General features: G+C 37.7%; 1 protein-coding gene across 1 annotated transcript in view; it reads left to right on the plus strand.

The window, feature by feature from the left end:
- The first annotated feature begins 1,341 nt into the window (after positions 1-1,341).
- cdk5rap1 (CDK5 regulatory subunit associated protein 1) overlaps positions 1,342-16,153 on the plus strand; it is a 65,415-nt gene continuing 50,603 nt past the window's right edge. Inside the window, exons 1-7 of the mRNA XM_059538122.1 lie at positions 1,342-1,792; positions 2,549-2,652; positions 2,823-2,857; positions 2,951-3,051; positions 3,338-3,548; positions 11,678-11,798; positions 11,905-12,138. Of these exons, the coding sequence (XP_059394105.1) occupies positions 1,525-1,792; positions 2,549-2,652; positions 2,823-2,857; positions 2,951-3,051; positions 3,338-3,548; positions 11,678-11,798; positions 11,905-12,138 (1,074 nt within the window). The 5' untranslated portion in view covers positions 1,342-1,524. The remainder of the gene's footprint in view (positions 1,793-2,548; positions 2,653-2,822; positions 2,858-2,950; positions 3,052-3,337; positions 3,549-11,677; positions 11,799-11,904; positions 12,139-16,153) is intronic.

The following is a 16,153-nucleotide window of genomic DNA, read 5'->3' on the forward strand; positions in this document are numbered from 1 at the left end:
CACGGAAGAGAAGACAATGCTGAATAAAGTCGTCGTTTTTGCTATTTTTGGACCAAAATGTATTTTCGATGCTTCAAAAAATTCTAACTGACCCTCTGATGTCACGTGGACTACTTTGATTATGTTTTTCTTACCTTTCTGGACATGGACAGTATACCGTACACACAGCTTCAATGGAGGGACTGAGAGCTCTCGGACTAAATCTAAAATATCTTAAACTGTGTTCCAAAGATAAACAGAGGTCTTACGGGTTTGAAACAACATGAGCGTAAGTTATTAATTACATAATTTTGCTATCTGGGTGAACTAACCCTTTAAAACCTCACCGCTTCCTCTCCTCCCACAATTCCATCAGGTCGTCAATTAGTGGAATCAGGTGGCAGCCCTTACCTCCTGCTTAGGGAAAGTGAATGAGTAGAGAGAGAAACTGGGACGTAACAGCCTAACACAGTTGTGGTTTGTACAGATTCAGTGACAAGTATATAGAGGGGAAAATCAGAAACACGACAGGACATATTATATGAAATTCTACAGAATATTTATAGGATAAGGCAGTTAAGGTTATCGGTTTCTTTTCTTTGGAGTAGAGGGGAACGAGAATGAGATGATCAGCTTGCAAAGAAGACCCTGGAAAAATTCCAAATTGAATTCCAAATTACAATAAGTAAAGCTGAAATAAAGAGATTGATATATACTGAAGATGAAAAGAAATGGCAAAAAAAGTTGGGAAAATGAAAGAAAAGGGAGGCATTTATTTAAGATCCGGGACAGTGTTGGTAAAGAGAGAGTTATGGAAATAGAAGGAATGAGGTTATCTTATATAGATTGAGAATAGGACATGCAGCATTAAATAACAGTTTACACAGGGAAACATGAAACAGGTGACGTGGACTACCAAAAACAGCTGAGCATGTTCTTCTAATGTATAGCATATGAAAGGGAAAGACATCAGATGTTCCAAGAACTGGAACTGATGGGAATTAATGGTATATCTCTAAAGAAAATTTTAGGTTATGGGGTAATGCAGTCAAGAAAATATGGAGAATTGTTTAAGTATCTAAAAAAGACAAGATTAATGGAAAGAGTTTGAAGCTTTAAATGTGTATTTATTTATGTATAAATTTTTTTAAAAAATTCTCCCCCTCTTCCACCTCATCGATTATAGTTAAATAGTTTATAGCTGAACCGTTTACGTTTCACACTCCAGAACAATACATGGCGGACATGCACCATTAACGATGGTTTGCCAATTCGAAAAAAAAATAAAAAATAAAATAAAAAAAAACAAGAGAAGAAGAAGAAGCCTGGCTTTTATTTTGAAATATATCTCAGTGGCGTCGCCATATTTACATCGTTTACACATGTACTTTGTAGCTTGAGCTACTTTTGTTGAGTGTTGTGTTTTCTTCATTTCATTAGATTTGTTGGAATAGTTAATTGGGGTAGTTCGTTTATTGATTAGTGTAATGGTTCAGTAATGCATTTATTTGTTTGTTTTTAGCTGTTCAGTTAGGTCAGTGAGACATGAACATAAGCAGCAGTTTCAGATTCTGCAGATTTACTTTTAGGAAATGTTTGTCTCGACGCCTTCAAGGGGACACATGCGACCGATATTATTGCTCTAAATCATCCTCTACCAATGGGACAAGAGTGGTGCAGTTAAAGAATAAACTGGCATGTGGTCCCAGTTTTCAGGACTTTATTAAGAGTTCTGACAAAAGCTATGACGCTTGCAATGATGAATTTAATGAGTACCATATTCCTGAATGCACAACAGCACGATCACAGAAAGGTCAGGACCTTTTTCTAGAGATTGACAGATAATGTATTAGTGTCTGATAAACGATATGAAAAACTGTTTTTGCTTTGTTACAAACGCAATGACAAAATAATTATTAGACTACAGCAATAATAATAATAATAATAAAAATCATTTATTCGTCGTTTTGAGCTATATCTAAGAACTTTACAATTTGTTACATAAATTATTATTGTTATTATTATTCAAATGTAGCTTCTTAGCAGTGTTGGAAAGGTTTCTTTGGTAATAGGTGTTAGGTTACAGATTACCCTATTTAAAATGTTGTAGTAAGTGTAGGTAGTGTAACTATTTAAATACTTTAGTAATGTAACTGATTACACAAGTTTTGATTATTTTGATAAAATTATAATGATTTCAACTGTTAATCATTTTCACACATTTAAACCAGACAGGGTAACATTACAGTAGTACTCAACAAGACCTTCATCACTTGAATTAAGATTATAATAATTTACTTTTTAAGCACAGCCACCACAAAATCAGACTTTAAAACCTCTTTTTACTTTGAGATTGTTCTGAGGTTAAGTAAAAATAACAAGATATAGTTTAATAGTTATGATGATACTGTTTTTGAAATCAATGCCTTGGAAAAACAAAAAAATAATTAAAGCAAACACATTAACCCAAATAGTAAATAAAAAAAGTTATCAAATGAGCATGTGTTCTATTCTTTCTTGGAATGAAGTATTTATGCCACATGATGTTGACAAGTGTAATGTATTTCAGTGTATTTTGAGACATACGGATGTCAGATGAATGTCAGTGACACTGAAATTGCTTGGTCCATTCTTCAGAAAGCAGGATATTCACGGACACATGAGCTGCCAGAGGTACTGCAAACTGTATCCAATAAAAAGTCATCATGGAAACATCTGTAGAAATTATGATTACCATGGTGAATTTTTGTAAGGGTTGAGATACCTTCAGAATAGCCGAATATGGTTAATTTTCTGTCATTACATGAATGCTTTAATACTGTTTGTCTGATATTCTTCTATAGGCAGATGTAGTATTGCTTGTCACTTGCTCTGTAAGGTAAGAAAGACTCCTTTTTAACCATGAAATAATAAGTGTATTTATTTTTTATTTTTTCAGATTTAGGGTTTAATTGTTTTTCTCCTTCGACAGAGAAAAGGCAGAGCAAACTATTTGGAACCGACTCAAACATCTCACTGCCTTAAAGAAAAGGTGTCAAAAACACAAGCCTTTATTAAAAATAGGTGTCCTAGGTAACTATTATGACGGTTCCTCTTTATTTTAAAAAGTGTAAATGTGCATGCACATCGCTGATTAGAAAAGAACAATGCAGGTTTTTGCCATGCCAATATGTTGTCTGAAAATAAAATAAATAAATTTAAATGTCATTTAGCAAATTTTCTAAAATTTTAGAAAATTTTTCTATTGGATGTTGTTGGCAGAAATGCAGTTCCTGCCCTGATTAGGCAAGTTACAGTTCCATCAACTGGTAATCCTTCTTGTCAAGCCCTAATGCAAATATCTTATGTCCTTCTGTAGGTTGCATGGCAGAAAGACTGAAGACTAAATTACTTGAGCAGGAGAAGTTGGTGGATGTTCTGGCAGGGCCAGATGCATACAGAGATCTGCCTCGGTTGCTATCTCTTGGTTACAGAGGTCAGAGGGCCAGTAATGTGCTGTTATCATTAGAAGAGACTTACGCTGATGTCATGCCTGTCCATCAGACTCCAGAGGGACACAGTGCTTTTGTGTGAGTAATGCACACCTTTTGTAGAACATCACAATATTGCTACTGTATTTCACAAGAAGGGAAGTTGCTTAATAATACTGCTTTTTTGTCTCATTGTAATGTAAAGCTTAAGTTGGGATGCTGATTTAAAATAGCTACATTAACCATGAAACAGTGAAAAACAGTAAGTATAAAATGTGAAAATGTTTTTTTATACAGAAAATACAAAAATGAACTGGAATCTGTATATATGACTATACATCTCAATAAAATACCATTCTTATTCCATAGAATCATACATTTATAGATCATGGTAACCATGTGCATGGTTTGTCACTACTGAGTTAAAAAGTAACTGACTTTTATAACACTATGGTATTTGTTATGAAAAACATAATTTATTATGAAGGCAAAAGCTTTACAACAAAAATGACTGCAATTACATTTCCTTATTCATATAATATGAAAGTGAAAGTGATGTGACATACCTATTAGTATGGTGACCCATACTCGGAATTCGTGCACACACATAGCAGTGAAAACACACACACCGTGAACATAAACCCAAAGCAGTAATATATATATTTATTGCAATGTACATTATTATATTTATAATGTATAATAACATGAATGTACCATGCCAAAATTACTAAATTCTGCACCAAATTCAAGCATTTTCCACTGGATTTTGCAGTGATGTTTATTAATTCGCAGTGCTATTTATTGATTCTGGACCAAATTTAGTCGTTTCTCACTGGTTATTGGAGCACTGTTTAAAGGGTACATAACATACACAGTTTCACCTAATCTCATGTTAATCTTGAGTACCTATAGAGTAGTACTGCATCTTTCATATATCCAAAATGTCTTTATATAGAATATATATATTCACTTGTGTGCTGATTTCCAACAAAAGACAGAAATCTGATGCAAATGTACTTACATGAATGGAGTCTTTTACCACTGGGACTGCTCCATGTTTTAAAGGGTTAGTTCAGCCAAAAAGGAAAATGATGTCATTTATAACTCACCCTTATGTCGTTCAAAACCAGTAAGACCTCCTTTCTCTCTTTGGAACACAGTTTAAGATATTTTAGATTTAGTCCGAGAGCCTTCTGTCCCTCCATTGAAAGTGTGTGTACGGTATACTGTCCATGTCCAGAAAGGTAATAAAAACATTTTCAAAGTAGTCCATGTGACATCAGAGGGTCCGTTAGAATTTTTTGAAGCATCGAAAATACATTTTGTTCCAAAAATAGCAAAAACTATGACTTTATTCAGCATTGTCTTCTCTTCCGGATCTATTGTGAGCGCATTCACTGCTGTGTAGTGATATCCGGTTCGCAAACGAATCACTCGAAGTAACCGGATCTTCTTGAACCAGTTCACTGAATCGAACTGAATCGTTTGAAACGGTTCGCGTCTCCAGTAAGCATTAATCCACAAATGACATAAGCTGTTAACTTTTTTAACATGACTGACACTCCCTCTGAGTTAAAACAAAACAATATCCTGGAGTAATTTATGTACTCAAACAGTACACTGACTGAACTGCTATGACGAGAGAACTGAAGATGAACACCGTGCCGAGCCAGATAACGAACGATCGAGTGACTCGAACATTCTCGAGTCAAGATCCGGTTGCATCGGTTGTCGGATCACCAGTAGTGATGGGAAGTTTGGTTCTTTTCCGCGAATTGGTTCTTTCTGGCAGTTCGATTCAAGAAACTGGTTGAAGAAAAAGGTTCACTGGTTCTTTTGCGATCGACGTAATGACGTCATTGGCGATGATTGCCCTTGATTCAAGCTTTCGGTTTACCCGCGCTCATAACATTAGCACAGAATCAGTTCAGAATCAATCATCAACAGAATCAGTTCGGTTCAGACGCTCTGTGTGTCAGTCTGCTTCACGCTGAATTACACATGCGCAGTATCATCAGCTCCTCGGTTCTGGAATCGGACGTGTCCAACAGAAACGGCTCTTGACTTGTGAACGAGTCAGTCTTTTGTTTTCCTTATCTGGCTCGGTTCATCTTCAGTTCTCTCTTCACAACAGTTCAGCCAGTGTACTGTTTGAGTACATGAATTACTCCAGGATATTGGTTTGTTTTAACTCAGAGGGAGTGTCAGCCCATTAAAAAAGTTAACAGCTTATGTCATTTGTGGATTAAAGGTCCCGTTTTTTGTGCTTTTTTGAAGCTTTGATTGTGTTTACAGTGTGCAATATAACGTGTTCATGTTTCACGTGTATAAAAACACAGTATTTTAACACAATTCACCTGTATACCGCTGTTTTCACTGTCATAAAAACGGGCTGATGACTTCCTTGTTCTATAAAGTCCCTCCTTCAGAAATACGTAACGAGTTGTGATTGTGCCAGCGGTTCCTGTGTTGTGATTCGACAGCAGCTTAGAGCACGCTGCCCTCCTGGAAACGCGATTGGGCTAGTTTTGAGAAGCAAGTGGGCAGGAGCATGTGCTGGAGATAATTTTCGGGAACCGAGTTAAACATAAATTGTAACCATTAATCTCCAAGTACAGCATCCCTGGGAAGGCCAAACAAAGATGATTGGACTCCGAGATGAAAATAACAGCATTTCGATGACATGGCGACAAACACAAATGCAACTCTTCCTCTTCTCCGTCGGAGTGCAACAAGACCATGCCCCCCTGTTTGTGTATTCATGTGGGCGGAGGTTAGTCAAAAAACTTTTTTAGTGACGTCATTACTGCAGGAACTAGAGGGATGTAGTCCAAACGGGTCATTTTTTTGTAGGGGAATTCTGTTAAATAAAATATCTCGCTTGGCATTGAACTTTGAGCTTTAGAATTTTACAGATATTATTTATACTCTAACAACAACATTACACACTAACTAAAGTTTAAAACATGGGATCACGAAGAACGGGACCTTTAATGCTTACTGGAGACGCGAACCATTTCAAACAATTCAGTTCAATTCAGTGAACTGGTTCAAGAAGATCCAGTTACATCGTGTTATTCGTTCGTGAACCGGATATTTCTACACCGCAGTGACCGCGCTCACAACAGATCCGGAATAGAAGAAATTGCTATTTTTGGAACAAAATGTATTTTCGATGCTTCAAAAAATTCTAACGGACTCTCTGATGTCACATGGACTACTTTGAAGATGTTTTTATTTACTTTCTGGACATGGACAGTATACTGTACACACACTTTCAATGGAGGGACAGAAGGCTCTCGGACTAAATCTAAAATATCTTAAACTGTGTTCTGTGAATCAACCAACACAAGTTTCGAAAACGAAAATAGGAAATTGATTTTAACGACCTTCTCTCGGAGTGCGTCCAGGTTTTTTTTTTTTCTTTTTCTTTTTTTTTTTGAACAGGCGTCACACAGCAACTGCAGCTTCGGACAAACACGCATAACAGCAAATAATACTTCTGCACAGTGTTTCTCTTTTTACAACAGAAATGTGAATTCTGCCGGTATTCAGACAGTCTCATGCATACAGATACAGATTCAGGCTAGAATCGCCTAGGGCTGTCAAAATAGCTAAAAAAAAATTACAATTTTTTACTTAAATATGATAAAAATTCGAAACTGTATTCGAATTTAAAATGCATAATTTCAGTTAGGTTGAAGAAAAGCTTTTTGCTTCTCTTCTGAGGCCTCAAAATAGCGCATCGAGCAAAATATTACTTTGAATGTTGAACTATGTTTATTTAAAGTATTAGAATACATGACTGTGAAAAAAACATAATATTTAAAATAATGTTTATGAACCAATTATTATTAATTAAGTTGCTTAAAGAACTATAAACAAAACAGCATCATGTATGCATGCATTGTTAAATAAATAAAAAGGGCGGAAAACCAGTCACACAGGATAAATTTTTTCATTTAAAAACATGAGATGCAGTGGGATGGGGAACAAAAACCCAACATAAAGTCTCTATGCGGCTCTCTTGTGTGAGACATGAGTCCAACGGTGTTCCTATAGAAAATGCGCAGAAATATTCGTTCTGTGTGAGCGGCTTGGTTTCAGTTTTGATGTAATTAAGATCTTCTCCACACTGATGTTCTCTCTCTCTCTCTTTTTTTTAAGTGGCTTCAACTGGATAGGCTAACATAACCTTATAATGCAATGGCACATACATCGTCATCGCATCTCGTGCGCCACTGATAAAGATCAAGTATACTTCGGATGGTGCGCATACACGAGGTGAAAGATGAGACAGCAGATACTGCGTGTCGAGCTCGTCTGCCTTTGAAAGTTGTGTAGACACAGCTGTGCGTGCGGCGAGATGGAATGGAACACGTTCCGGGCCTCATAAGGCAGCTTCCTTAATGCACACCTAAAATTAGAATGCGCATTCGAATGTGGATTTTTATTTTAAATTCGACAAATATTCGAAAAAATAATCTTTTTGACAGCCCAAGAAAATCGCCTATGCGATTTTTTTTGTTGTTGTTAAAATTTAATCGTAAACACAGCAATGTTGAAGCCTGCAGTAAATGTTTTGCATTATGGCAGTCCACTCTGCTTATTGTTTTTCGAAAATGTTGCACTCCTGTTTGTCATTGTGCACATAACTTCACGCCACTAAATCATCAGAAATATTGGTCTTTACCAATATATTGAATCTTTACATTCGTCCTGCCTGTTGTCCATGGATTTACCTATATTTGGTTTTATTTGCCGTATAAAACTTTAGACATGCAAAATCGATTTTACAATCGATTCAATGAACACTCGTCACTCAAATCAAACAGGAAGTGACAACCCAAGAAAGCTAAGTAAACGGTCACTCATTTGTAGGTTGCATTGATACGTAGCGGTGGATGCAAGTAAAACAGTACCTCTTTTTTTTCTTCTCACCTGAAATTCATGCAATAAACATGTTTTTGACAAAGATTTAAATTTGTTTGTGGTCTATATAGCCTGCATCAAAATGAGGTTTGCAATGATGCGCCCGAAGGCACGGGTTGAAGACCCAGTCAGTGGCGTCACGATATGCCAATTTGTTTAAATTCATACCGACGTTGTCACCATCACAAAAATTTTTTTTTTTTTACATTGAAACTTAAAAAAAAAAAAATAGACCGACCTACCGACCCTTTTTAAAAAAAAAAATACTGTTACTGCAAACCAAAATATTTTTAAGGATGGCCTTATAAAACATTCGTCCCTGAAATGACCAGAACACACAAAGGCACTTGATACACTCCGTTGCTGCCCCGGAAAAACAAACTGCATCCACTGTTCGTGTAACGCTGGGTTCTTTGGGAAGCTGAACATGGTAAACTTTCCCTCACATCCAAAAACGTAGTTATTTTGAGACATTCTCGAACAAATCATATGCAGTGCTGCCGATGATCTCCCAAGGAAATGCGTTGATGTGCGCGGTCTCGCTCTCATCTGGTCATCGTGTGCGCGGGCGCGCTTTTCCGAGAGAAATGATCATATAAGGAGTTCCACTCTCGTCTACGTCATTAAATCCACGATCGAAAAAATCAGCCGAAACTTGTACCAACCTGGAAGTAAGATTTTCGACACAGAAATTCTCAGTCATTCTTCTAAATTATTTTTTAAAACTCATGTTTAGCATGAGAATCCATCTCTTTAACACTGTGAACAACTCTGAATACATGAAACACCATTGTACCCCCCCTTTAATGATGGTGTCAAGACAGATCTGTGTGTAAGCGTTCAAGGGTAAGGGTTCAGGTAAACCCTATTTTACGAGCACAAAATGTCCCCACAAAGATGGCAATATCTGAAATCATTGTCCTTTTTTGGGCCCTATGAGAATTTTATTTTTATTTTCCTTAAGGGTAGGTTTAGGAGTAGGGTTAGTGTAGGGGGATACAGTATAAAACCCACTACTCCCGAATATCACCATAATGATATGAAAACCTGTGTGTGTGTACCTACTTACTGTAACCATATCTGGGGGACAAAATGGTTCCCAGAAGTAAGCAAAACTTGAAAAAATCACCTGAAACCTCCCTCTGAGGACGATCTCATTTGTAAAACGCAGTGTTTTCCAAAAGGTGTGTTTTGCTATTTTTGAACATACAGCAGCACACAAGGGAGAGAAACTGATCAGAGATGTATCAGAATAAGGGAGACAGATGGCATCAAATACAGCATTTCACTTTACATAATGCCGTGTGATACTGCATATACTGTAGAAGCATTGCCATGGTCAAGACTGCACATTACTATAACTCACCCTTCATCTGAAAAGTTCAGCTAGAGTATAGATTCAGTCATATGGCATACTGTTGGGCGATATGGTCATTTTTCAGATCGTCATATCGTCAGCACATGAGACTGACGATACACAATATTATCGTGCATGGGTGGAGCATGAGAGAGACTCTTTGTTCTTTATCATAGCATAACTATTTGGTGCACGAGAGAGAGCCTGTGGAATCACCAATAATCAAAAAATACACTTTCAAACATACTCAGATTTCGTTATTGGGTTGGCCCGATCGGAATTAAGAGCAAAGGTCTATTTAAATGCAGACGGGAGCTGCGTTTGAATTACGGTCTTTTTTTTCCTAGTTGTAGTGTTGTTCACACTCGCGTGATGCCTTTTGAAAACTTTTGAATCAGCTGCAGGGCGGGATTTGCGCTGAACGCGGAGACTTCCGCCACTTAATATGTTCGTGTGGACCACGCGCCTCATGACGAGACCGATGCACTGCCAACAGAAACAAGAATGAGATGCGTTCTAACATAACTGTGGCATTAAACTCAATTAGTGAGGGCTCGTTTAAAATATTGCACTACATAAATATATATAAACCATTCAGATTACTTGTTAAACTGTGATGACATACCTTTTTTCTGCAGACGATGTGCGTCTGTTTGTGGATGGAGACTTTGTAAAGGCCGAAACTATGTATTTTGCATACATCACATTATAGTGCGGTGTGCATGAAAATAATAACGAGGCAACAGAGCGAACTTATCATCCATAGTGGTTCTCACATAGTCCTTCTACGTTATCACCACATAGTTAGTGTTATAAGTTAAGTGATCAGTCTTAAAGAGAAGGACAACATGAGATCCACTATGGATGATAAGTTTGCTCTGCCGCCTTGTTATTATTACTTTATTTGTAACGCCAAGAAAGAGTTAATCTCTCATGTATGAGAAGAGCGCGTTGTCGTGTATCAGCCATTAAATGTGTGGGACACCAACTCCTCATTTTCTATCTCTTTCCTTTCATGGATTTAACGAGTTATTCGAGTCAAAGCGTTACAACTTCTTCAGCGACTGCAGGCTCTAATCCTCCTGCGCTCGCATGCGTGCTGTGTGTGTGTGTGTGTGACATGCGGTGCTGAAGTGAAATAGCTGGGCAGTTTGATAGCCGAATTATAACTTGCCGCCTAATAAAAATAAAATTAATAAAAAGTTATAATAAAGTTATTATTATTACTATTTAATACATTAATAGGATAATGAGCCTAATATCGTCTTGACTATCGTCAGAGACATCTGCTTATGTCGATATCTCTGACTATTGTCGATACACGATACTATTGTCTATCGGAACGACCCTAATATGGCAAAGTGAGGACATTTTACTGCATTGACAGTAAACTCTTATCTAGCACAAAAACTTATGTCCATGTTATACCTTCATCACTTTTTGATAACACATTGGATAAATACTTTTACAAACATTATGGGTTTTATGTGAGATATGCAAGTAAGGTAAAGTAAGTTTATTTTCTATCATGAAAGTTATTGCCTGTATTACTGTAATTATTTCAGCAACAAAGGTGATTTGAAACATTTATCTTGCATTGTTTGCTCTTAGATTTACAGATTGTTAAAATTACAAAATTGAAAGAAGATATTACTATTGTGTTTTGTTGATTAAACCAAATGTTCCCTATACATAACACAATAATCTTGTGTCTTGAAACAGTGATTATGTGGAATTAAAATATGTGCAACTACAATGAAATCATGAGATCAGGTTTTAAAAGTGGTGTTACAAGTGTGATTAGTTGAAAGTTTTGTACTAAGGGTTTTGAAAAGTTCCTTGTATATGTTTATTCTGCATCCCCATGTCATACATTTGAATAAATTAAATTAAACTCGTACAACAATGAAAAATGTGACATATTGGGTTTGATTTCCAGGTCTATCATGCGTGGCTGTGATAACATGTGTAGTTACTGTATAGTGCCTTTCACTCGTGGCAGAGAAAGGAGCAGACCCCTGTCTTCCATCTTGGAGGAGGTCCGCATGCTTTCAGATCAGGTAAAAGGGTTGAGTTTACAATACTGTGCAAAATGGAAGTAATAAACCTAAAATAATAGCCCATGATTTATGATGGTAAGGTAAAGTTTGTATGTTTTATGTGTAGGGGGTGAAGGAAGTCACCCTACTGGGGCAGAATGTGAACAGCTATAGAGACTTGTCTGAACAGCACTTTATCTGTTCTGAGGGCAGTACTCAGCTCAGCCGAGGCTTCAAGACTGTGTACCGCACAAAAAAGGGAGGCCTCCTCTTCTCAGACCTTTTGGACAAAGTGTCCCAAATTGATCCAGACATGAGGATACGCTTTACCTCACCACATCCTAAAGACTTCCCTGATGAGGTAAGTACTATGTCCCAACATAATGGGGTATTCTAGTCAGAAATGCATTCTGCTTTTCTGGAAGCATTTTAAGTAATTCTACCTACGTAGGTGTGTTTCTTAAATTCTGATTACACAGTCAGGTCCTTGTAAAGATGTTAGAATAAAAACAATAATTTACTGAGAGACAACACCAAAACTATTTACATTTGACTATATATTAGGGCTGCACGATATTGGGAAAAAATGACATTGCGATATTTTATTTTTCTGCGATATATATTGTGATATGAAATCTAATCTAATTTTTTCTTACAAACAAAAATGGGGTGAGCACACTTACATTCTCATTTTAAATGATTTAAACATCGACACCATCGTGTCAAGTGATTAATATGCGCGAGGGAGAGAGAGCAAGACAGCGCTCGTGTTTGAAGACGGTGAGTGTGCGGCCGGGGCTCGCTCTCTCTCTCTCTCTCTCCTTCTGTCTCTCTCTCTCTCGCTCTCTCTCTCTCTCTCTCTCTGGCGCTCTCTCGCGCTCTTGCTCTCTCGTGCACGCGCTCTCTCTCGCGCGCTCATGCTCTCTCTCTCTCTCTTTCTCTCTCTCGCGCGCGCGTTCTCTCTCTGCCCTGTTAAACTGACAGGACTTAAAAACTACGTTGGTTAAGCTTCACATTTGTCAAGGGCTGGGGAGCAGCTGGCCCGTACAGTTAATGAATAACGGATCAACTAGCCTACATCGCACATCCTGCGATGTGACTATCGTGGATTCGTACATTGCGATATCGATGCTTAAATGACACATCGTGCAGCCCTACTATATATATTGACATGACTGTAGTATGCATGTCATGACCATAATTAAGTGGTTTGAATTATGAAGAAAATATGATGAAAAATAACACTGCTGGATTATGAATTATACATCACGGTTTTGAAAAAAAAGAAGGAAAAAGATTTTTTGAAATAAACCATTTGTAAGGAAATTTTAGCTCTTTTTAAAGAAGAATTGACTCTAAAGATTTGAATTGCTTTAATTGAACTGATTCCAAATTGAATCAGGAGTAAGTTATTCGTTAGATCGCACCAAGAAAATCACAAAAGCAGAGATGTATCTTATCTTTACTGCTTAAGATCAATTTGCACATATTTCAGCAAGAAATGAAGTTTGTATGTTTTACTTGCATTGGCGCTGAAAAGTGGGATTCAGAAGAGTTGGAGTTCGCTTGTTGCCTCGTCTCAGGGAATACTGGGCCTCGGATTGGTTGACAATCTGTCGTTTGGATGACTTATTTTGGGAAAACCCTCCTGGTGATTGTAGAAGAGTTTTCATTGTTTGCCAGACTTTGAAGATTCTTGGCAGTCACAAAGTTTCAGAGGAGTGTTTTGAGTTCTGGATGACAAAAACGCTAGCAGCGTGTAGGAGTAGGTAGTTCAAGCCTTGGCGAAGAAGGAAGCGTGCTTAGTTCAGGCATTGGGGTTTTATCCAAGCAGATTTGGTCCATCCCATGACACAATCTTCCAATCGAGTAGATAGCAAACACGGCTGACAGGAAACCAACTCAGGATGTCGACGTCACATAATTAGCTCATGATTAGTTTTTCTGAAAGTGGGAGTATATAACAACAGACGTCCTCTGTTGTGGAATCACGTTATCACTTCTCTTAATGCTGACATAGGATTTTTGCAATTCTTCTGTTTGACAGGAAACTGGTCCAGACAATCTGAGCCTTGTTCCCCTTTAACTAATCATTAATGGTGTTCAGATTGTGCAGTTTATTTGTGTGTTTTTACCTGAGGTCCTACAGTCCCCCTTTTATGTGGTGATGTTCCTGGTGCGAACATCGACAGGCACTGGTGTGATGAACCCACATGTACATTTTATTTCTCTATTGTATTGTTTTATTTTGATTTGATTCTGTATTTAATTTTGTCATAAGGTCATCTATTTATCTGATTAAGTACATGGCAATAACATAAGAATAAGTAATATACAGTGGTAAAGATGTTATCAATGTTTAATCCTCTTATGCTTTGTTTGCATGGAGAGCAGAGTTAAAAAAACAAACAAAAAAAAAGATAGAAAAGAGCTCATGAGCAGGTCAACGAGTTCGGATACGGTCAAATGGCTAGTGATCATCTCAGCATGCTTTGTGATTGGTTCATTCTTGATCACACGCGATTCTGGAGGAGAACATTCTGGAAGGCGACTTTTGTGGGATGACGTACAAGCTTCGGATGCACTCCGTTGTCGCGAGGGACATGGTTGGACCATATGTCTTCTCACTTTTTGGATCCCTTTCTTTGCACAGATCTCGTGGACTTTCTCGGGAGTGGATACCATATCTTTTGGATGTTTTCCAGGATTTTCGCGCCGTCGAACTTTTGGATGTTTTACAGGATTTTCGTGCCATCACACTTTTGAAACAGTGACAGAGACACTACGTGCATGCATGTGTGGTAGGCTAGTCGAGATGGCCATGCCTAAAGGACAGTGAGATGTATCAACAGGCTACTGGTAATGTTAACATGTTTGGGGGGGTGATTTGAATGTGAACCTTTTTGTTTAAGACCTGAAAAAAAAAAACGACATACGATATAGTGAGCTGTAAATTTACTTCAAATGGGTTTCAGATAAATAATTGAAACGGATTCATGACTCCATGCCTGTATTTGCTGCTATCCTAGTACGTAACACTTAAACAAGAGACAGATGGTGCAGGACTTGGGTAACTTGGGATAGATGGGTTAGGAACACTTCAGCTGACATAGGGGTGTGTTGGTTAGGATAAGTTGTAATTGGCTTTTCGATCAACCTAACTGTCAGTGGTTCGACAAAGCAGTATGGACGTAATCTCAAACAGGTTCATTGGATTCTCCTATTCGGGTTCTTGGTCAGCCAGAAAATGTGCAGGACACCAGACATGCATTTACTGAAAGACTCTTGTATGGCATTTACTCGCTTGTGCAGGAGGAAGGCTAGTGTCAAGGTCACTATATGCCTTATAATAGTAGAGATGGAAAGCGCTGTGTCAGCAGCAGACCAAGGCCAATTGATTGGCTCACCAGTGGGCGGAAAAGCGAGCTATAGCTTCTGAGGCTGTATCCACAGGAGTCAAATCAATAAGTTGTGTTCCTTCCTCCCCGATCTATGCTTCCAGTTCTGGATCAAGGACAAAGGAATGCTGTTTGAAGAATGGAGAGATTTTGAGTTCAGCCTGATACTCGTCGTAGGTGAGGTGATACAATGCTAGATCGACAATATGGAGGATCAAGCCCTTAGGGACATTGATCCATAAAATTTGGTTATGCAAGATAATGCGCTTGGCCTTGTCATGTTGATCGTAAGTGACGGTAGTTGTACGTACTAGGGTAGCAATCATTTTCTGACAATTTTGCCTTTGGATGATGACAGCTTTTCACAACGATATACTAAAAGAAAAACAAAAAATTAAATAAAAAAAAATAATAATTACAAAAAAAAAAATTGGTGAAAGGAGTTAATCCTAATTTCTAGACCTGGATTTAAATTTGAGTTAAGGAAATTTCCTGAGGAGGTCTAGGAGGAAAAGGAAATCATAGTAAGGGAAGAAAAGGAAAAACACAAAGAGAAAGAGAAAAGATAAAGACAAAGGGACACAGGGACACTGACCGAGGTTAAGAATTTAAACCGAATGTCTCATGTGTGGAGCGACTCCTCTCCACTAGGGGTTGGTCCTAGCAGTGGAGGAGCGTGTGTAGGTGTTATGTAAAACCAAACTATATGTTTCCTTAAAACGATAGTTATAATTTGTGTGGTATATAGCATGGGATTGCTGGTCTGTGTCAGTTAGTTTGATCTTTCAACTTTTCCTGTCGGTTGGAGCCCTGGTGCCTCTTTATCTGGTTTTTATTAGGGATGGGCGTTTTCCGCAAATATCACATTCGAATATTTGAGCTCACAAAAAAACGAATATTCGAATATTCGTTTATTTAAATTAAGTTTAATGAGACAGACGTTATTTTTCAGCAACATTTATTGTTTCCTCATTTTGA

The sequence above is a fragment of the Carassius carassius genome, chromosome 44 (assembly GCF_963082965.1).
Source record: "Carassius carassius chromosome 44, fCarCar2.1, whole genome shotgun sequence".
Taxonomy (NCBI): Eukaryota; Metazoa; Chordata; class Actinopteri; order Cypriniformes; family Cyprinidae; genus Carassius; species Carassius carassius.